Source organism: Triticum aestivum, chromosome 7A, assembly GCF_018294505.1.
Source record: "Triticum aestivum cultivar Chinese Spring chromosome 7A, IWGSC CS RefSeq v2.1, whole genome shotgun sequence".
Classification (NCBI taxonomy): Eukaryota; Viridiplantae; Streptophyta; class Magnoliopsida; order Poales; family Poaceae; genus Triticum; species Triticum aestivum.
In genome coordinates this window covers 255,239,817-255,262,667 of record NC_057812.1, presented here as the reverse complement: position 1 = coordinate 255,262,667, position 22,851 = coordinate 255,239,817, and the positions used below count along the sequence as shown (strand labels likewise).

The 22,851-nt window shown below is 44.5% G+C and overlaps 2 protein-coding genes across 2 annotated transcripts; one reads left to right on the top strand and one right to left on the bottom strand.

Annotated features, from left to right (window-relative positions):
* Positions 1–7,514: 7,514 nt before the first annotated feature.
* On the top strand, positions 7,515–18,377 carry LOC123153289 (tryptophan--tRNA ligase, cytoplasmic-like). The gene is made up of 10 exons (XM_044572481.1): positions 7,515–7,570; positions 9,203–9,400; positions 9,575–9,626; positions 9,822–9,970; positions 10,360–10,456; positions 16,820–16,900; positions 17,073–17,144; positions 17,791–17,859; positions 17,962–18,072; positions 18,327–18,377. The coding sequence occupies exons 1-10, from the start codon at positions 7,515–7,517 to the stop codon at positions 18,375–18,377; spliced, it is 936 nt and encodes a 311-aa protein (XP_044428416.1).
* Positions 18,378–20,969: 2,592 nt separating this feature from the next.
* On the bottom strand, positions 20,970–22,532 carry LOC123150229 (putative F-box protein At3g10240). The gene has a single exon (XM_044570064.1). The coding sequence runs from the start codon at positions 22,246–22,248 to the stop codon at positions 21,118–21,120; it is 1,131 nt and encodes a 376-aa protein (XP_044425999.1). The 5' UTR covers positions 22,249–22,532; the 3' UTR covers positions 20,970–21,117.
* Between the last annotated feature and the right edge of the window lie 319 nt (positions 22,533–22,851).

The window sequence follows — 22,851 nt, the reverse complement described above, 5'->3', positions numbered from 1 at the left end:
TTCACCTTAGTTAGCTCAAAAACGATGCCCTTCACCTTAGTTAGCTCATAAACGACCCATTTCAACTAAGTTAGCTCATAAATGATCCATTTCAACTAAGTTAGCTCATAAACAACCCATTTCAACTTAGTTAGCTCATATATGATCCATTTCACCTAAGTTAGCTCATAAATGACATATACTTATTGTTCTAGTCTTCTTCTTGTTCTATTCACCTATTTCTAACTTTCTTATTTACCATTTTGCAGATTTCACTCACTTCATGGAAGCTAGCTTGCTATGATGGAGTGCTTGCTTTTTCTTTGCTAAAACTTTGCATTGTATCTAGCTTGCTATGATAGAACTTGCTATGCTGATGAAACTTTGCTATGTAATATGTATATGGAACAATGTGTATGGATGGAACTTGATGGAACTTGCTATGTTGATGAAACTTTGCTATGTAATATGTATATGGAATTATGTGCTGGATATGTGATATGTTTGCTGTTAAATATATCTATATATGTCATATATATTTGCTGTGAAAATTGTTGGATTAAAAAAAACAGAAAAAAAGAGACAATATGCAGGCTCTTTGCCGTCTGCCACCGACGGCAAAGGGCTCTTTGCCATCAGCAGCGGACGGCAAAGAGGCCACGTGGCAGGCAACTGTGCTTCCTGGGAGGCTGACCAATTTGGTCAGTTTGCCTACAATGGCTGACGGCAAAGGCTTTGCCGTCGGCAGCGGACGGCAAAGAGTAAAAACTTTGCCTACAGTGGCGGACGGCAAAGGCCTGCCGTGTAGTGACGTCGGCTGACATCATTCGGCGGACGGCAAAGGCCTTCCGAAGTTTGCCGTCAGCGGCGGACGGCAAAGGCCTGCCGTTAACCACCTAACGGAGTAACAGCGCATTTATTGCCGTCTGCACTCTTTGCCGTCCGTTGCTGATGGCAAAGGCCCCTTTGCCGTCAGCCGCCCGAAGCAGACGGCAAAGTAGCTCTTTGCCGAACCTTACTTTGCCGTCCCCTTTTGTCGTCCGCGGCAGACGGCAAAGACCTTTGCCGTCAACCATCCATGCCTTTGCCGTCTGCCGTGGCAGATGGCAAAGTAGCTGATTCCTATAGTGACGGACCCAGACCGCATCATTGCTACTATCATCTTTCAACTTAATTTTCTGTAGAAACATATCAAAAATAAATGGGGAGCTACATCGCAAGCTATTGATATACAACATAGATCTGCAAATACTATCAGGACTAAGTTCATGATAAATTAAGTTCAATTAATCATATTACTTAAGAACTCCCACTTAGATAGACATCCCTCTAGTCATCTAAATGATCACGTGATCCATATCAACTAAACCATGTCCGATCATCACGTGAGATGGAGTAGCTTTCAATGGTGAACATCACTATGTTGATCATATCTACGATATGATTCACGTTCGACCTTTCGGTCTCAGTGTTCCGAGGCCATATCTGCATATGCTAGGCTCGTCAAGTTTAACCCGAGTATTCTGCATGTGCAAACTGACTTGCACCAGTTGTATATGAACGTAGAGCTTATCACACCCGACCATCACGTGGTGTCTCAGCACGAAAAACTGTCGCAACCGTGCATACTCAGGGAGAAGACTTATATCTTGAAATTTTAGTAAGGGATCATCTCATAATGCTACCGTCGTACTAAGCAAAATAAGATGCATAAAAGATAAACATCACATGCAATCAAAATATGTGACATGATATGGCCATCATCATCTTGTGCCTTTGATCTCCATCTCCAAAGTACCGTCATGATCGCCATCATCACCAGCATGACACCATGATCTCCATCATCACATGGTCGTCTCGCCAACTATTGCTTTTGCAACTATTGCTATCGCATAGCGATAAAGTAAAGCAATTATATGGTGCTTGCATCTTATGCAATAAAGAGACAATCATAAGGCTCCTGCCAGTTGCCAATAACTTTAACAAAACATGATCATCTCATACAACAATTTATACCTCGTCACATCTTGACCATATCACATCACAACATGCCCTGCAAAAACAAGTTAGGCGTCCTCTACTTTGTTGTTGCAAGTTTTACGTGGCTGCTACGGGCTTCTAGCAAGAATTGTTCTTACCTACGCATCAAAACCACAACGATTTTTCGTCAAGTGTGTTGTTTTAACCTTCAACAAGGATCGGGCGTAGTCAAACTTGATTCAACTAAAGTTGGAGAAATAAACACCCGCCAGCCACCTATGTGCAAAGCACGTCGGTAGAACCACAGTCTCATAAACGTGGTCATGTAATGTCGGTCCAGGCCGCTTCATCCAACAATACCGCCGAATCAAAGTAAGTCGTTGCTGGTAAGCAGTATGACTATTATCGCCCACAACTCTTTGTGTTCTACTCATGCATATAACATCTACGCATAGACCTGGCTAGGATGCCACTGTTGGGGAACGCAATATTTCAATTTTTTTTACCTACGATCATGCAAGATCTATCTAGGAGAAGCATAGCAACGAGCGGGGAGAGTGTGTCCACGTACCCTCGTAGACCGAAAGCGGAAGCCTTTAGTAATGTGGTTGATGTAGTCGAACATCTTCACGATCCAACCGATCCAAGTACCGAATGTACGGCACCTTCGTGTTCAGCACACGTTCAACACGATGATGTCCCTCGAGCTCTTGATCCAGTTGAGGATGAGGGAGAGTTCCGTCAGCATGACGGTGTGGCGACGGTGATGATGAAGTTACCAGCGTAGGGCTTCGCCTAAGCACTACGACGATATGACCGAGGTGTTAACTATGGAGGGGGCACCGCACACGGCTAGGGACAATTGATGTGTGTTCTAGGGGTGCCCCCCCACGTATATAAAGGAGGGAGAGGGAGGGAGGCAGCCTAGGGCGCGCCCAAGTAGGAGGAATCCTACTTGGGCTCCTAGTCCAATTCGCCCCCTCCCCCTACCATATTTGGACAAGGAGGAAAGGAAGGAGGGGGAGGGGAAGGAAGTAGGAGTCCTACTTCATACTTTCCTTTTCCTCCTCTCTTTTCCTTTTCTCCCCACGTGGCTGGCCCTATAGGGGGCGCACCAGCCCCTTGTGGACTGATGTGTTCCCTTACTTGGCCCATTAAGCACATATCTTTGCCGGGGGTTGCCCGGAACCCCTTTCGGTGACCCGTATCACCCGAAACACTTCCGGTGTTCAAATACCATTGTCCTATATATGAATCTTTATCTCTCGACCATTTCGAGACTCCTTGCCATGTCCATGATCTCATCCAGGACTCCGAACAAACTTCGATCATCAAATCACATAACTCATAATACAAATCGTCATCGAACGTTAAGCGTGCGGACCCTACGGGTTCGAGAACTATGTAGACATGACCGAGACACATCTCCGGTCAATAACCAATAGCGGAACCTAGATGCTCATATTGGCTCCTCCATATTCTACGAAGATCTTTATCGGTCAAACCGCATAACAACATATGTTGTTCCCTTTGTCATTGGTATATTACTTGCCCGAAATTCGATCGTTGGTATCATCATACCTAGTTCAATCTCGTTACTAGAAAGTCTCTTTACTCGTTCCGTAATGCATCATCCCTTTACTAACTCATTAGTCACATTGCTTGCAGGATTATAGTGATGTGCATTACCGAGAGGGCCCAGAGATACCTCTCCGATACACGGAGTGACAAATCCTAATCTCGATCTATGCCAACCCAAAAAACACCTTTGGAGACATCTCTAGAGCATCTTTATAGTCACCCAGTTACGTTGTGACGTTTGATAGCACACAAGGTGTTCCTCCGGTATTCGGAAGTTGCATAATCTCATAGTCAGAGGAACATGTATAAGTCATGATGAAAGCAATAGCAATAAAACTAAATGATCATTATGCTAAGCTAAAGGATGGGTCTTGTCCATCACATCATTCTGTAATGATGTGATCTCGTTCATCAAATGACAACACATGTCTATGGTCAGGAAACATAACAATCTTTGATTAATGAGCTAGTCAGGTAGAGGCATACTAAGGACACTCTGTTTTGTCTATGTATTCACACATGTACTAAGTTTCCGGTTAATACAATTCTAGCATGAATAATAAACATTTATCATGATATAAGGAAATATAAATAACAACTTTATTATTGCCTCTAGGGCATATTTCCTTCAGGAACCACCTACATCCAATGTACCACGCTACTCCAATGATGTATTCATCACATTAGCATAATTTGGGAACATTGATTGCATTAATTACAATGAATCTTGAAAATCACATGATCGGTCAACGGAAAGCACAAAACATCGATCACCTCTGGGGTGTTTGATTGATGGAAAAATAGCGGATCTCCCCCAAACATTCAGGTCGGATCTCCCCCAAACATTCAGGTCATGAATTGCAACAAGCTGGTTGTTGTGTTGTTCGCTCTCCAACCGAGGCTTTGTTGCAAAACCATCCGGAGCATTTTTTTTCTTTCCTGAGCTTGAAGTGTTATCATTGCAACAAATGTCATGTTGCAACAGAGGTTGTGTTACAAAATTATTATTTTTATTCTTTCACCTTTTTGCAACAAAAATAATGTTGCGAAAGGACTTTACAACATGGATGATGATACCGGATTATTATTTTTGTCTTCCGATCTAAGCAACAAGGGCATTGTTGCGCTCGGCCTTGTGCAACAAGAGCCTTGTTGCGGAAAAAAAGAATCATTTTTTCTTTGATCTTTGCAACAAGGAGCGCCTTTATGCAAGCAAGAGGCTCGTTGCAAATCTCTGCTATATGAGTCCGCCACCTAGGACCTTCGGTCGGGCTAGTGTCGTGGCGGAGGTGATGGGGGATGCGCGCCCACATTCGCCAGGGATGGCTGCGGCATAATCCAGGTTCCACCTAGGCTCGTCGGGCGTGGCTCTGCCTTGTTGTACCTCGGCGGCTTCGATGGCGACCGCACATGCATGTTCAGGTGATGGCAGCACCCGCTGCATCTGTAACGACGACCGCGCCGTGCTTGCACTCAGGCGAGCACTTAGGCAACACTCCACGGGCCAACATCGCCTGAAGATTTGGGAGAAGATGGAGCGTACGGAGAGGAAGATGACCAGAATAAGATAAGACTCATGAGATGTGTGGCTGAAAGGGCGTTGTGGCCGCCAACAGTGTGTGCACTCCCACTGCATGATCGAGAGGATCTCGCGATGTAGGAGGCGATCGGCACGAGCGAGTTATCACTCGGTTGAATAGAATCTTTTTCACCGGGTTGATAGATTATATACTCTAGAAGGGAGTTTATAGTGTTTTTTTATAAGAGGTTGGAAGTGGTTCAACGGTCCCGCAAAAATAAGAGAAAAACTGGAGGCCCGAAACTAAAAGGTAGGGCCTACCGGTTCGTATCCTATATACAAAGGGGCCTGCTACGCGTCGGCTAGCGGATCTTTTTAAAAGATCTGTCGCCTCGCGGGCCATCAGATCTGATCAATCGAGCAACTGAACGTCTTCTTCCGCTTTGCAACAAAGATCTTGTTGCGGAAACATATGCAAGATAGGTTGCGTTGTGGAACTTTTTTTTAACATAAGTTGAGTCGCGGGGATTTGTTTTGCAACATAGATTGTGTTGCGAGATTTTTTTGCAACATAGGTTCGATTGCAGATTTATTTTTTTTCTGTCTTCACTTTTTTCTGCAACAAGGGTAGTGTCGTGGAAGAACTTCTGCAACATAGGCAATGTTGCACAAAATATATAGATGAGATACGGAGAGAGGAACATGATGTTTTTTGAGCTAATATCACCGGAAGTCATAGAACTTGCACTCGATATCCAGTTTAATGCTAAAGCTTTAAAAATACGGAATTGTGGTCATCCAATTTGTCCCCGCGTGCAAATACGGTCACATCATCCATATCTAGATGCATATTGTGCTTACGTGGCATGCCAACGTTGCCATGGCCACTGTCAGTGACCGGAACAACACAGTGGTACGTGTGATGTGTTCATATTCTTTTTACAAATACACCCCGCTCTGTATTTAATTGTAGGCTCCTCACCTGCACATCTGGGCCTTTTTTCTAGATTCTGTTTTTCCAAGTGCGACCGAAAAAGCCAGTTTTCAGAAAATCTCAGATTTTTTAACCGTAAAGTTTTAAATCAAATTTGAATTGAAACACTGGTCCAAGATATGAGAAGATATTTTGTTATTCTATTATGAGAAATCCCGGTGGTCACTAAACCTCGTGCCAAAATTTCAAATGTATTTTTTGAATTTAAACGCCCAGAACTATATCAAATAAGGTTTGTGTGCACACAATCATACAACGCAGTGCATAGTTCGGTGCCACAGCTTTTTCTGTATTACCCATGGTCACTTGATTGATTCCAATGGTCTCCATCATTAATTTTAGCTGATATTTACTTGAACTCCCAAGCTGGGGTCATCTAGCATATGCGCATTACTAACCGCTGGAATCATGCATAAGATTTGCTCTTTTCTAGGTTCGCTTGTACATATTTTAATGCCAAAAAAATTTGTTTGAATAAATTCGGTCGAAAAAACCGAAATTTCTGAGATTATCGAGAACCCTTTTTTCTGGCCCATACTCAGAAAAAACCGGCATCGAGAAAAAGAAATGTTGGATACGAGTAGCCGTCATTGCCAACATATAAATTATGCATTTCTCTTTAGACACATGAACAAGTACGAATTTTGAAATGGCAACAATATTCGCTCACCCTCAAATTATTTTTATGGGTGTCCCAGCAAAAAAAGTATATTATTTGTTTTTTTTGCAATGGTAAAAAATATATTATTTGTTGGGTTGACCAATATAATACAATATTCATCTCATCTACTATATGTAAATAGAAGCCCCCCACTACATGATTTTTCTTGACATGCAAGTTATCCACATCATCAATCTACATGCAGCCATCCATCTCAGTCCACCTCAGCATTCTAGCCACATCATCAATTCCAAATACTTTTCTTATTCCTGTAATTTAATTTCTCTTCCTCTCTTTTCCGTTTCTTCACCATACAACTTCATTTTAGCCCCAAGGCCCGCTGCTCTGCCCGATCGCACCGTTTCTTCTCCTTCACAGATATCTACATGAGTTTCTTTACACAATTAATTCCCCATTGTAGGGCCCTCCGTCGGTGCTTCCTACTTCTCTGCAATCACCATGGCTTCCGTTTCCTTCTTCAATGCCCATCAAATCCCACTTTTGTATTGCAATAGAAACGGATGGATTTTCTTCTCCCTCCTCATGCATGGGTAACGGATGCAGTTCATCTCCCTTTAAGAAGTGTAGCCTGGGCAGCCAACGCGCGTGCACGCCGGAGGGCGTCGTCACGGACGGCCGGTCGGGAGACGTAGCGTTGGGTGCAGCCATGCTAGCCGCCTCCATGGCCAGGCTCGCCGTGGGAGCAGCAACAGGTCAAGCCGAAGGGCTTCGCCACGCGCCGTCCTGCGTCGACAACGACGCGTGCTGCTGACGACGCCACACAATGTTGCTGTGCCGGGATGAGCGGCGTCGTGGCCGAGGGCCTTTGCCGCGCGGGCTGGGTGCCACATCCGCTGTGAGTAGCGGTGTAGCCGGCTGGGCCAGCCTGACAGAGAGCCGTTCTTTGAAGCCGGATGGTGCTGTTGCCGCATGCGAGGACCAAAGTCGTGTTCTTCGCTGCTCTTGATTGCTTCAGGGCATGTACAATGGTTGATAAGATAGTCTTATTTTAAATCTTGCATGTGATTTAGAGATGGCAAAATTTTTTGTCTACAATGGGTCATATCTTAGCCTTATCTTCAATAACTAGTAATTCCTAAAATTGTGGTGAGACATATTGTGCTAAGAGATCACCTCTTGTCTTCTCTTAAATAAGAGAAGACAAGTCTATTCTTATGAGTTCTCTTTCCTCCACCTCATCATCTATCCTACATGGCATTGCTAAGATAGAACCATTGTACATGCCCTCATATTCCTTCTGTGCATGTGCATGCTAGCTTCCTTTTTGTTATGATGTGCAGGTGCCAATGGGTGTATCTCAATATCAATGGTCTTTGGCTGGATGGTTGCATTTGGATCGCTCTGTTTGTTTTCTTTGCCGTGTGTCCCCCGTCTCAATATGTCAGGTAGCTACTTTCATTGGTTCCTGCTATATGGTTGCTTGGTCTATTACATTTGGTCCGGTCATTATATAATTTATTGATTACCTTTCTCAGTTTACTTACCTTGCTCTATGTCATCTATCACATGTCCTTACCAATTGTTTCTGTGGGAGATCAGTTCTAATGTAACTGAGTGGAAGAAAAATTCTATTGTAATTGAGGAACAATCTCATATACTTCTATGTGCCTTCAGCAGTACAAAATCAAATATATACCAGAGTGAATAAATTTTATATCCCGCCTGCATTATATTACTCTTCTCTACTACCTATTGGTCGAAGAAGACACTCCTCCAAACAACGTGAAATAGATTATGCTGAGATATGGTTCATGCAATCAATACAATATATAATTATACCACTAATAATTTTAATCATTGCCTCTATATGAAAGCTATCATATTGTTGCTCATCATTACCTATATGAAATCTCATATTATTAATTCGAATTGTTAACTTATTTTTTTTGTTCAAGTTACTTAGAAGTCCACAACAAATTCCCGCAGCAACGCGCGGGGCATCAACTAGTTACTAGAAAGGCAAGGACGCCTTGTGTGGGTTGTTAGCACATGTGACAAGACTGAATTTGGTTGCTGGCTCGATAGCTCACGTCATGATTTTTTTTGGATCTTTTTCGCAAAAATGACGTCACATCTAGCACTTCTTTTCTGCAAAAATGATATCACACCTAGCGCCTTCACCACCAATAGTCACCGACAGTGGGCCATGCACGTGTAACCTGCCACGCGGCAGCGGATATGCCCGCATACGCATTTTGTGACCGTATTTGCACGAGAACGGAAGTTGAGTAACCATCAATTACCTTATTTGAAAAAAAATGCTAGGTCGCACGATGAGGATGCTTACCATTTATCTTTCATGTTTAAGTAGACCATAAATACAATACAGCCCAAAATGCATACTATACTCCCTAGCCTTTATGTAGCATCTATACTAACTAAATGGCCATTTAATTCTTGCATTGGGGTCCTGACTCCCATTTTTTATTTTGTAAGTAACCATGGACAATGTTGATTAACCATCAAGTTTTTTGTTCAGATATTTGCAGGATGCTTTTAAGGTGCCACTGGTAATACAGCTCACTGATGATGAGAAGTTCCTGTGGAAGAATTTGACTGTTAACGAAAGCAAAAGGCTTGCACGTGAAAATGCAAAAGACATCATAGCATGTGGTTTTGATGTTGAAAAGACTTTCGTTTTCTCTGATTTTAATTTTGTTGGAGGGTAAGGTTACTCATTTTAATTGTAGTTCTGATTAGATAACTCTGATGCAAAAGACCTTGTGGCACATCTTGTTTCTGTTCAGATAACTCTGCCGCTAAGCAAGTGAAGTGTATGCTGTTCGTCACAGCTTTGCTTACTAGATGACAAATTAAGTCTTCTTTCCTTTCCTTGCAGTGCCTTTTATGAAAACATGGTTAAAGTTGCTAGATGTGTGACATATAATAAGGTGAGGCCTCTTCAGTTGAAAAGGAGAATGTTTACTCCCTCTGTCCCATAATATAAGATATTATTACATCCAATATACTCATATATTGGATGTAATAAGATCTTATATTATGTGACGGAGGGAGTACATTCCAAAATCGAGTCGCTTCCCTTCAAGCATTATCTTTCACCAATATAGTTTACTCTTGAATGACAGGTTGTAGGAATATTTGGATTCAGTCAAGAGGATCACATAGGAAAGATTAGCTTTCCTCCTGTGCAAGCAGTTCCGTCATTCCCTTCTTCATTTCCCCATCTCTTCTCTGGCATGGAACAACTACGTTGCCTGATCCCATGTGCAGTAGACCAGGTATAAACATAACTTTTTGTATAATCATCTTGTCTAACATGATTGGTTTTATATCCTATCAATATGGATGTCTTTACCCCGCAAAAAAAAATATGGATGTCTTTATTCCTATGCAAATATCATGGAGGCTCAGTTCTGTTGGCGGCTTCTAAAATAAGCTACCTCCTTCCCAGCTTATTTGGTTAACTGGTTTAGAAGCCTCAATGCATAGTATGGGGGCGGTTTCTGAAATAAACTGGGAAAGGTATGGCTTATGCCATAAGCTGCCAAAAGATCTGGGCCAAAAGCATGTCTGAATAATTTTGTCATAGATGCTGATCTGTTGGTAGATGTTTATATTTTTTTAACAAGCATCTGTTTGTCAATCGATTCATTTTCTATTCTGCCAAGATCCTTATTTCAGGATGACCCGTGACGTTGCCCCTAGAATTGGTTGTCAAAAGCCATCACTGACTGAATCCAGATTTTTCCCTGCTCTTCAGGTACATTTATTTTTCTCAGGAATATGAATCCAGAAATTAATATCTTCACTGCACAGAAGTTTGAAAATCTTTGTCTTTACTCTTATAAAAGTCTAAGTTGGTGGCAGTCCATTCACCCTTAGAGATAACCTCTTAAATTGCAAAAATTCAATTACCATAATTATCATGCATTCTACTCCCTCCGTCCCAAAATTTTTGTCTTAGATTTGTCTAAATACGGATGTATCAATACATCCGTATTTAGAAGATACATCCGTATTTAGACAAATCTAAGACAAGAATTTTGGAACGGAGGGAGTATGTAGTAGATAAATGTATCATAATATTTTTATTAGTTGATCCATTGATATATATTTTGAAATATATTTTTATTTGCACAAAGCTAGAGATTACTATGACACAAGCGTTTAAACAACTCATGCAATAAAAAAGAACTTCTGTAGCAAATGCTTGCGCATTTAACTTCCGTAGCAATGCATGGGTATTTAGCTAGTGGCGATGAGACATGAGTTTATGCATGGATGCACAATGGAGATCTTTGATGGTATTGGATTATCCATACAATGCCAGCCAGTTAGGATACCAACTTGTTACACCCACGATGCGGCTATATCTCCCACGTGTTGAGGCGCGACTTAGAGGCATAACCGCATGGTGGTTTTGTCGCAAGAGGGGTAATCTTCACACAATCCCATGTACTGAATAAGAAAGGGATAAAGAGTTGGCTTACAATCGCCACTTCACACAAATAACAAGTTAAACATACATCATTCAGAATACAATAAAGATCCGACCACGGAACCAAAATAAAAGAAGACAACCCCAAATGCTAGATCCCTGATCGTCCCAACTGGGCTCCACTACTGATCAACCGGAAAAGACGCATAAAAACGATCAAGATCTTCATCGAGCTCCCACTTGAGCTCGGTTGCGTCACCTGCACTGGTATCATCGGCACATGCAACTGTTTGAAAGTATCTATGAGTCACGAAGACTCGGCAATCTCACACCCGCGAGATCAAGACTATTTAAGCTTATGGGTAGGGTAAGGTAATGAGGTGGAGCTGCAACAAGCACTAAGCATATATGGTGGCTAACATACGCAAATAAGAGCGAGAAGTGAAGCAACGCAACGGTCGAGAAGCTAGAAGTGATCCTGAAACTACTTACGTTCAAGCATAACACAAGACCGTGTTCACTTCCCAGACTCCGCCGAAAAGAGACCATCACGGCTACACACGCGGTTGGTGCATTTTAATTAAGTCAAGTGTCAAGTTCTCTACATCCGAATATTAACAAATTCCCATCTGCCACATAACTGCGGGAACGGCTCTCGAAAGTTTATACCCTGCAGGAGTGTCCCAACTTAGCCCGTCACAAACTCTCACGGTCAACGAAGGATATTCCTTCTCCCGGAAAGACCCGATCAGTCTCGGAATCCCGGTTACAAGACATTTTGACAATGGTAAAACAAGACCAGCAAAGCCGCCCGATGTGCCGACTATCCCGATAGGAGTCGCACGTATCTCGTTCTCAGGGCAACATCGGATGAGACAGGCTATGAGTAAAACCAGCCCTCGAGTTTCCCCGAGGTGGCCCCGCAGGCGGCTCGGTTCGGACCAACACTTAGAGAAGCACTGGCCCGGGGGGGTTAAAATAAAGATGACCGTCGGGTCTGCAGAACCCAAGGGAAGGTGATAGGTTGTTAGGCAAATGGTAAAACCAAGGTTGGGCCTTGCTGGAGGAGTTTTATTCAAAGCGAACTGTTAAGGGGTTCCCATAACACCCAACCACGCAAGGAATGCAAAATCAAGGAACATAACACCGGTATGACGGAAACTAGGGCGGCAAGAGTGGAACAAAACACCAGGCATAAGGCCGAGCCTTCCACCCTTTACCAAGTATATAGATGCATTAATTAAAATAAGAGATAATGTGATATCCCAACATATCCATGTTCCAAACATGAAACAAACTTCAGCTTCACCTGCAACTATCAACGCTATAAGAGGGGCTGAGCAAAAGCGGTAACATAGCCAAACAACGGTTTGCTAGGAAGGTGGGTTAGAGGCTTGACATGTCAATATGGGAGGCATGATATAACAAGTGGTAGGTAGCGCGACATAGCGATAGAGCGAACAACTAGCAAGCAAAGATAGAAGTGATTTCAAGGGTATGGTCATCTTGCCTGAAATCCCGCAAGGAAGAAGAACGAGTCCATGAAGAAGACAAACGGACGTAGTCGAACAAATTCTCACAACTCCGGAACGAAGCCGAAGCTAACGAGAGAAGCAACCCAGAAAGAAGCAAACAATATGGTAAACACACAAGCATAAACATGGCATGATGCACAACCAAGGATGATGCATGTCCGGTTTAACTATGCATGGCATGGCAAAGTGCACAAACAAAACTACAATTTAAGTGGAGCTCAATATGCAACGAGATGCATATTGACAAAACACCACATCCTTTTATTTAGTTCGCTCTCGGTTATGTATCCAACAATATTAAATGTTGTTAAGCATGGCAAGAGGTGAAGCACAATTAAACTACACTATCTAAGCAATTTAAATGGGGCCGGAAACATCAAACAACAATTCCGGTAAATCCCCATATGCATTTAGCAATTTAAGCAAACGGCAGTTTAAACATTTTAAATGTTATTATCATGATGCGGATGACATGTGCAAGTTTTATGCAATTTTATGAAGATGTTGGCAAGTTATAAGATGTGGAGCATTTTGTCACCACGGCGGAAAGAAAGGGTGCCACGGCAACGACAACGGAAATGATGCACGGCAACATTCCGATGATCCGACAACTCATCGAGATGTCGGTGCAAAAGAAAAAGCGACGGGAGCGTGCCATGCAAGGATGATGGGGTGATCCCGGATACCGGGTTCCCACGGGTCGACGATGGTGCCAAGCGAGGGAAACAACTAACGTTCACGGGAGGATACAACATCCAAACATGCATCTCATACAACACATGCATTCATTCACGGGCGGTCGTCTCGGGGTTATACCTCCGAAGCGTGCCTTCGGGATGGTTCGGGTTTGATGGGATGTAGATGGAAGTAGACGTTCTCGGGACGGTCGTGGGAAGTAGTGGTACTATCGGTCCTCGACGACGGAAGTGGAAGTAATGGTACATGTTCGTTTTTAGAGAGGTACTTGACGAATCCAACGTCCTCGGGGCGACGGTAGTTGTACACTTGGTTTTGCCGGACCCACGGTGACGGTAGAGGTACAGACGTTCTCGGGGTACTTGTCGAACCGGTCTTGGTGTAGATGTACATGGCAAACGTAGTGGTACTCGGCGCCTTATCGAACCCAAGCGACGGTAGTCATACACGACGCATTGTGGAAGTCGTTGTACTCGTGGTCTTCGGTGAATGTAGTCGTACACGTATCGACGAGGTACTTGGCACATCCTTGGTCCTTCAGGTTCGGTCTTGGCGATAGTAGTGGTACATGGGTTGTAACCAGCCTTGGCGGGTCACCGAAGCCAGCGGCGGTCGAGGTACATGGCGTCGAAGTGGGCTCCGGGGTACTTGTCGGCTTAGGGCCGGAGGCGTTCGGTCCAACGAGCGCCACATGTGCATGCATGCAGCAATAGGAGGTCGATGGCAGACCAGCAGCAAGACGAAGTGGGGCCGGCGTCGGCCTTGGCGTGGAGCAAGGGAAGCAGAGCTCCTGCTAGGGCGATGGCGGCGAGCAGGCAACGAAACTTGGCCGATGCGGAGCAGAGCAGCGGCGAGGAGGAGAAGGGAGCAGGGGCATCCCGGATGTGGAGTGGCGCCTGGTCGCCGGCGAGGTGGTCGTCCGGCCGAGGAGACGAACGCAGGGTCGTGCGCTGTTGCGGGGTGCTCGTCTCCCATGCGGCTCGGGCGTGAGGGAATCAAGAGGAGCAGAGGAAGGGGAGGTCGGAGATCGCGGAGGTGGTCGGGGCGGCAACTCCGATGGCCGGCCGGCGAGGCCGTGGCGTTGGCGCAAAGGAGATGCGCAGCTGCACTTGTGGGGATGCGGCGCCACAGCAGCTTGCACGGGAGGACAGAGAAGGAGCAGAGGAGAGGACGGCGCGGGGCTGCAGGATCCGGCGAGGGGCGGCGGCGTCTCGAGCTCCTGGTGGCCGGGAGGCAGAGCACGGGCAGGAGGGGAGGGCGACGGGGTCTGGAGGGCAAAGTGATATCTTACACATGAAATGTTTCAATTGGAAGTATTCAAGCTTGTTCCTAGAATTCCTAATTGTGAAGTTACAAGTGCATCCCATATTTATGCATATGTTAACCAAGACTAACAAATGTAACTAACCTTTCTTTATGAGATAAATGCAATAGCTTTTACCGAGGGATAATTACACCCACGGTATGGCTGTACCAAAATACCTTAAAGAAAATTTCTTATTTGACACTGTCTTAAAATCTGATTTCTTATTTGACATCGGAAAAGTTTTTCTTCCCTATTTGACACTAGTCCTAAATTTTATTCCCTATACAATACTTCCATTCATTTTGAGCCTAAATGACACATGAAAAGACGATTTTGCCCCTCATGCGATATGTGTGTGCGCGCGTGTGTGCTGTTGCGTGTGTGGGTGCACGCGCACATGTGTGTGTGCATGTGTGTCGCTGCGTGTGTGTTTGCTACTGCGTGTGTACGTGCGCGCGCGTGTGTGTGTGCTGTTGTGTGCCTATGTGTTGCCTGCGTGTGTGCTGCTGCGTGTGTGTGTATGTGTGTGTTGTTGCGTGTGTGCGCGTGCATGTGTGTTGCTACGTGTGTGTGCACGTGCGCGTGCGTGTTGTTGCGTGTGTGTTGGTGCATGTGTATGTGTTGCTGCGTGTGTGCTCCTGCACTCGCACTGGTGCTGCGTGTGTGCGATATTGCCCCCCACACACATACCACATGAGGGGCAAAAGAGTCTTTCAGGTGTCATTTAGGCTCAAAATGAACGGAAATGTCATATAAGGAATAAAATTTAGAATTTGTGTCAAATAGGGAAGAATTTTTTTTTACAGTGTCAAATAAGGAAGCAGATTTTAAGATAGTGTCAAATAAGGAATTTTTTTAATACCTTGTGCATGTCTGTGCCTGTGTATATTATGCCTTAGGGCCCACACGGGTAATCTGATTTAGTTTGGGTAAGTCACGGGTACTAGAAATCACATGCTGATATCCAAGATATAAACAGGGCAGGCTTATCCCTAAGCTACTCCCTCCGTTTTCAAAAAGAGGGCGTGCATGTGGTTGCACGTAGACCAACACAAACCAGAGCGCACCAGTCATATGAATATTCACACCCCCAGCTCAACTCCTGATTGGAGATACGCTTTCCTTTTGGAGAAAGATGGGAAAAATTGGATGCCTTGTTTTCGGGACCAGAGGGAGTAGCTTGCAAGGCAAGGTAGAAACCGGATGTAGAAGGGTTTTCACCGCCTCAATACCCCTACATAAAGGGTGGAGAGGGCCCCGCATAAAAATCATTTCCACCGCCTCAATACCCCACATAAACCCTAGAATTTGTTGGGTTGCTTCCCAGTCCGCCTAGAGTCATTGTTGTACACTTGTTCATCATATAATCGATACGCACAGGACGTAGGCTATTACCCAATCAGGGGGCCTGAACCTGTCTACACATCAGTGTTGTGGTGTTGACGTTGGCCTGAGGGTTCCCTGGAAACAAACAAATCTCATGATGCACATACTGTAAGATCGCGATTATCAAACTGTCCACAAGCTTGTATTATTATGATAAATACAAAGCCAGTTTAACTGGTACTAGTTAGTTGTTGAACTTGCTATTTTCTCAAATTGGCCTTTTTGAACATGTACAAGACTTTTGACTTCTATTTATGGAGTCCATGAAACATGTCTTTTGTTCAGCATTTCTTTTTACTTCATACTCCCTCAGTTCCAAATTATAACATGCTTATAAGACTCATAACCTTGGAGTTGCGGGTTGGATTCCCTCCTGAGTCAAACTTCTTTAAGTTTGACCAAATTTATAAAAAAATATAGCACCATCTACCGCACCAAAATTTCACTAAATCTGCCATGAAATAGATTTTCATAGTATATTTATTTGGTATTGTAAATGCTGATACATTTCCTATGAACTTGTAACATGCTGTTATGTTACAGACCATTGTACATTACCATTGCTAATTATAAATGAAAAAGACTCACAGTAGGGGTTTTCCCTACTGTTTTTGGTAAAAAAAATCCTATAAACTTGGTCAAACATAAAGAAGTTTGATTTAGATTGAAACCATAACATTCTACAATTTTAAACGGAGGATATCTTGGATGCGATGAATTTTTAAGACACTACTTTACCAGTTGCTTATTTCTATTTTACAGGGGGAGAGCACGAAAATGTCAGCTAGTGATCCAAATTCTGCGATATATGTGAGAGATAATGAAGAAGAAATATTGAAGAAGGTTTGTTGTGAGCATAACTTTGACCTGAGAAATATTTGCCGACAATTACAAATCTTGAGCTAGTCCTTTTTTTGTGTGAAATGGTTGCTAGCTTGAGCCAAAGATGAAACTGTGGACTGTGGGATTGTTCTATTATTTCACAGGCTTATCATTATTGTTATTCGTTTTCCAGGTGAACAAATATGCTTTCTCAGGTGGCCAAGACTCAGCGGAACTCCAAAGAGAGCTTGGAGCTAACCTTGAGGTAAGCCCTTGTCCTGCTCTTGAGCACTCTTTATTGGACAACAAACTAGTGCAGATAGCAAGCCTTTTTTGCTTCTCCGATTGCCTGTATTGTACTCCACTTTCTGAGATGTATTGCTTGAGATGCAAAACTTAAACTAAATAAATAGTTTGAGTATATATCGAGAAAAGCTTTCAGTCCTACAGAATCTGCAGTTGGGAAGCGATGTGCATACGATTTATTTGGTACTCCCTCCGTAAACAAATACTCACTCCGTTCCAAAATAAGTGTCGTGGTTTTAGTTCAAATAAGTCCAAATTTGAACTAAAACGACGGAACTTACTTTGGAACGGAGGGGGTATCAGGCATTTTAGATATTTCAATATGGATTACATACGGACTGAAATGAATGAAGAATACACTAAAATGCGTCTATATACACCTGAATCAGAAAAGAGTTAAAACGTCTTATATTTATTTACGGAGGGAATACTATACCTGCTAGTGATCTTACATGTGCTGGCCTACAATTGAAAGGAACGTCATCGTGACAAAGCATCATTCGCACCTCGTCTTATTCTTGTTTTGTTCCTGCAATATTCTTGTTGTGTACTGGGTTCCTTGAGCAAGACAAAACCAATCAGTGAATTATAATTGTGGTGTTTAGGTGGATGTCCCGATTAAGTACCTGAACTTCTTCCTTGAAGACGACGATGATCTTGAGCAGATAAAGAAGGTAATATTTCAAGTTATGCTACACATATGGGATCAGTTTATTGGATACGTTTCCTCTACCTATTTTCCTCAACTAAATGTATGTTCTGAATCTCAACGTCAGGGTTACGGGGATGGAAGCCTGCTAACTGGTAAAGTGAAGAATCTTCTTGGTGACGTTCTATCTGAGCTGGTTAAAAGACATGAGAGAGCTAGAGCTCAAGTGACCGAGGAGGTAATGCAATTCATCAGATCTGTCATCTTGCACACTTCTGTACATTCTGAAGTACACAATGAGTATGGCGCAATAATATTTAGTATCTTTGCGACAAAAAAGATATTTCGTATCCACTGTGCTCACACGGCTGACAGCATGTATATGCAAGCACGGCTGACAGCATGGCTATAGTTTCTTAACGAAATGCTCATCTCAGCAATATGCATCGAACATATATTACTTGTCTATTTAACGATTTCCTGCTTGTGCAGATGGTTGACGCCTTCATGGCTGCGAGACCTCTTCCCAATATGTTTGGCTGAGAATATTATCAAGACAGGAATGCTACCAATGTACAAGGTTTATTTTTAGTCAGAGTAGTTTTTTTTCATTTTTTCCAGTGGCCTGACGTAGCAACGGTCCCAAGACGCTAATGATTTTAGCCATGATCAATTTCGACGCAGAATAACGGAGTACTAATTCACTAGTCTCTTTTTGGTTGTGCAAAAACAAAGTTGACCTTCTTATCCAAGTGTCTGACTGGACAAGATTCTTTGCCCCCAAAAATAGCCAACCTCCTCCTTGTAGACTGGGCTTGGGCCCACAGGCACACAATTTTTTTTGGCAAAACTGACTAGCATCTATCTCCATACACCTCACTCCTTCCATGTTTTTAAAACTAGAATTGCTATTTTGAAACTGCATTCCCAACATTTTTGTTTGTTGAGAAATCAGTTGACCATGTAGCAAGATCCCTTTGTGTTACTACTTGAGAAGCATGACAATTGCACAAGCTGACACTCTTGTACAGAGAAATCAGAAATGTAACAAAAGGCTCCTGAAGCTTACTTCCACTCACTATTATAATATGCTTTGGATATTTTCATATGTACTATATACGGACTGAAATGAGTCTATATATATCCGATTTAGAAAGAAAAAAGTTAGAACATCTTATAACAGTGAACGGAGGCAGTACTTATCATTGCATTGAGTGTCGCTTTTGATGGAGATAACCAAAAGGATGCCCATCGGTTTGTAGGACCTAGGCACTTTGTATTGACAAAAGGACATGGATATTCAGGAAACATCAGATTTTTAGGCATGGAAAATCGAACATTTTTCATGGCAAATTATGTTTGCCGAAGATGACAAGTTTAGTTGACGAGCATGGCAAATTTGCTTCAGTTTATTTTATTTTTTTTGCCAGGAAATTGCCATGCTTGAAAATTAAATTTGCCATCATCCACCAACATAAATTGCCATGAAAAATATTCGATTTGCCATGTTTGAACTTTCCGTTGACAAAATTCAGCGTATTTATTAACATAAAGAATGAAAAAAATGACGGGAAAATGTACCTCTCAGGCTACAACAATATTGGATTGAGAGGTCAATAAATTTGGTATGTGATCTGAAAAAATGTGGCGAGCGGTGTTATGGAACTTTAGAAAGCAAAATGCCCCACTTAAAGGCCAATTTGGAGAGTCAATGTTGTTGGATTCTTAGATACAACTCACGACAGCTTCGATTTGAGTGGCCGTGGAGCCGAAGCAGACTTCGTATGAGGGATATAATGCCTAAACAATGCGCAAAACTGGTTCAAGTTATAGACTGGTTAGATATGATTTTTTTTCTGATACCTAATTAGAGAAGATTGGGCCGCAGTCGTTGTCGTTAAACCCTTGAATAAATCTGAAACAATTGACATCAGATGTTATCATCTCGCACAATAAGGGAGACTACAAGAATCTAAGCTCTGTTGACTATATCTGGATGAATGAACTCGAGAAGGATCAGGTGACCGAGGAATCACACCATTCGAGCCTTTCTTCATGCTATATTTATTGATGGAAGCGGAAGGAAAGAAAACCTACCATTTCAATGAGAGGTAGAAATATAATAGAAGTTATTGATGCTGATTTATATGAGCAGCATAGCCTGAAGGAAGAAATTCGTCTTGTTAGCAAGTAGTTTTAGACAATTTTCACGAGCATACAGAGGAGAAAGAAAACCAACCAATAAAGACAACTAACTACCGATCCTCCTATTAAATCCAGCAGTCATTTTGGTTGATGTCCCTATGATAATCAGTAATTTTGCATTTCCAGTTGACTAGAGCCGGTGAAAACATTGAAATACATTGCATCAACCCGAGGGAGTATTAGCCCGTTGTTGTACCCATTCCTTGTCCAACTTTGCTAATTTTTCCTTTCTACCTGTGTCTTGAGCTCGAAGCTTCCCAACAGATAAAACAAAATAAGCTCAAAACTCCTCAAAAAAGATAGAATGAACAATGGGTAAGGATAACGGTTGAAACCCGGAAAAAAACATCATCATTCACTCAAACGTCACACTTTCGAGGACAACAACAATCCTAACATAAGCTTCTATGCAAGGACAAAAAACTGTAACATTTACGAGAACAACCCTAACATAAGCTACTATGCAAGGACAAAAAACCATAACATGAACATCTAGCCTGAGCAAAGGCACTGAGACTCTTTTGTGTTGCCTACAGCCGAAGCAATATGCAAAGGAGAGACGAATCCATAGGCTTTGCCGTCAAAGTTAGTATGTCCTCGTGATTATAAAAGAGTGTTAAAATTGTACTTAATATTGTGCTCGCATTATTCATAAATTTATCTCATGCACTTCCGATGATATTTGTTAATTGTGAGGAGACTTCCAGCAACATTTGTTTAGTGTGAGAAGATGTTTCAATCAACTGCGCCTGTAATGACTAAATGTTAAGATGCTGCCGGCTCGAAGGTGGCCATACTATGTGTGCGTGCGTTTATAAAGGAGTGTGTATTGGAATGACTTCGATTGTACTGTTATAAAAAAATGTTCTATCTAATATAAAATATATTTACAATGAAGTAAAATTTATATTTACAAATAAGAAAAAGAGGGAGAAAATGGATGGAGCCACGTTAACCATCGGAGCGCTGGGTCCAGTGTACATTGACCCACGGAGCGATTCATTCCATTTCGGTTCGATGGGTTAGGCGCACGGTTCAGACCTCACCGCTCCATACCCACCCCTGTCCCCTGATCAATTCAGCGCGCCGGTAACGGACCATCGTCCGCAAAGCAATCCGAAAGGTAGCACGAGGACGGGACAAGCCACGTCTTGACGACACGGTTCCTCGCGCCCTTGCCGAACTCCCACGCCGCGCCGGTGATCTCTCGCTTGCCCAGGTCGTACTCGACGACCTTCCACGGCGACCATATGTACACCACCGCCTGGTTCTCCGGGTGCATCGCCAGGAACCTCACCTCGCCGCCGTCCACGACGTCGCTGACTCTCACGGCGTGCTTCAGGCGCCACCGCTGGCGCGGGCGGTCGTCCTCAAGCGACCAGACTTTGAGTAGCCCGCTGTGGCTGCAGAGGTAGTGCAGCCGGCCGCCGGAGTGCGCGACGCGGCCGTCGCCGTCCGCCGGCTCGGGGAGGTCGATGACCGTGCACGCGAGCCCGGCGGCGAGGTCCATGCGGACGACGCAGTCCGGGTCGGAGGCGAGGAAGTACACAGCGCCGCCGTGGCAGTGCACCGAGCCGGAGAGGGAGCCCGCCGGGACGCCGCCGAACTCCACGTCGTGCGCGGCCCACGCCCGCGTCTCCGACGAGAACACCTCCACCGCCGCGCCGCGGTCGCGCCACCCGGTGAAGTTGATCACGTGGTAGTGCTGCCCGACGAGCGGGTCGAACGCCAGCACGGAGAGCCGCGGCTCCTTGGCCGGCCTCGGGAGCGCCGCCCATCTCCTGGTGACCGGGCTCACGACATAGAACTCCGGCGAGCCGGGGGCGCGGCAGAGGAGCAGGCCGTTGCACCCGTCGCAGAAGATGACGCTGTCGTGCAGCGGGAAGAAGCCGAGGTCCCGGGCCTCGAGCCGGCGGCCCTCGCCCGCGCACGCGTACACGGGCCTGCTGCCGCCGCCGCCGCCAAGCGCGTCGCCGTCGTCGTCGGGGAAGCAGATCATGGACATGTGCAGGGGGAGCCGGCGGCGGACATAGCCGTCGGCGATGGCGGCGCACCAGTTCTTGGAGACGCACCTGGAGCGCGCGACGGAGTCCAGGGGCAGGCGCAGGATGATCTCCGCGAGCACGTCGTCGCCCAGGTCGATCTCTTCCGGAGCAAAGCCCCTGGCACTCGCGTCGCTGTCGACGGAACAACTCTTGAGGATCGCCATATATAATTCTTCTTGGCACGTACACTGCGCTCTTTACTGAATATACAGACCGAGTAGAGGGAAACGGAGGAAGAAACAACAGCAGGAAGTTTCAGATAAGAGTGATGGATGCAGATGGAATGCAGTGCTAAGATTAGAAGGGATGGGCTATAAATAGGCCTCCAAAAAATGTATACGGGTGGATGAGAATACTCGCGTGCTACCTGGTCGGCACGAAATGGAATGATTGGAGCCCGCGTGTGCGCCGACGTGTATCTGGTACGTAGCTCAGTCGACAGCAGAGGAGAACCTGCGGGAGGGATGGCGATGATCGTCGTGGACTATGCTAGGTCGTGACACGTATACCCGTTTAGAACTGGACTTGAGCTCCAGTGGTTCGTTCGGGCTTCTCTCGTCGCCACCAGCTGACACCGCATCACCGCGGAAAGGGGAGGTGGCGGCCGCATTCCGAGCAACGTTTTCCGGTGCGCGGCGGTGGCGCGATATGGTGCGGTGGTCGTGGCCGGTGGAAAAATAATCGAGACCGCCGCGCCGCGCCGCACTTCACATGCCCTGTGCGGTGGTGCGCCGGCTCCAAATTCTAGGATCGCTCCTTCTCCTCAC

What these genes read in the sequence shown, in the direction of transcription:
- LOC123150229 (XM_044570064.1), bottom strand. Translation starts at nt 22,248, where the DNA reads ATGGCGATCCTCAAGAGTTGTTCCGTCGACAGCGACGCGAGTGCCAGG.
- LOC123153289 (XM_044572481.1), top strand. Translation starts at nt 7,515, where the DNA reads ATGAGCGGCGTCGTGGCCGAGGGCCTTTGCCGCGCGGGCTGGGTGCCA. An exon ending in GGCTGGGTGCCACATCCGCT is followed by an intron (nt 7,571 to 9,202) that starts GTGAGTAGCGGT and finishes TTAACCATCAAG; the next exon opens with TTTTTTGTTCAGATATTTGC. An exon ending in ATCTTGAGCAGATAAAGAAG is followed by an intron (nt 17,860 to 17,961) that starts GTAATATTTCAA and finishes TCTCAACGTCAG; the next exon opens with GGTTACGGGGATGGAAGCCT.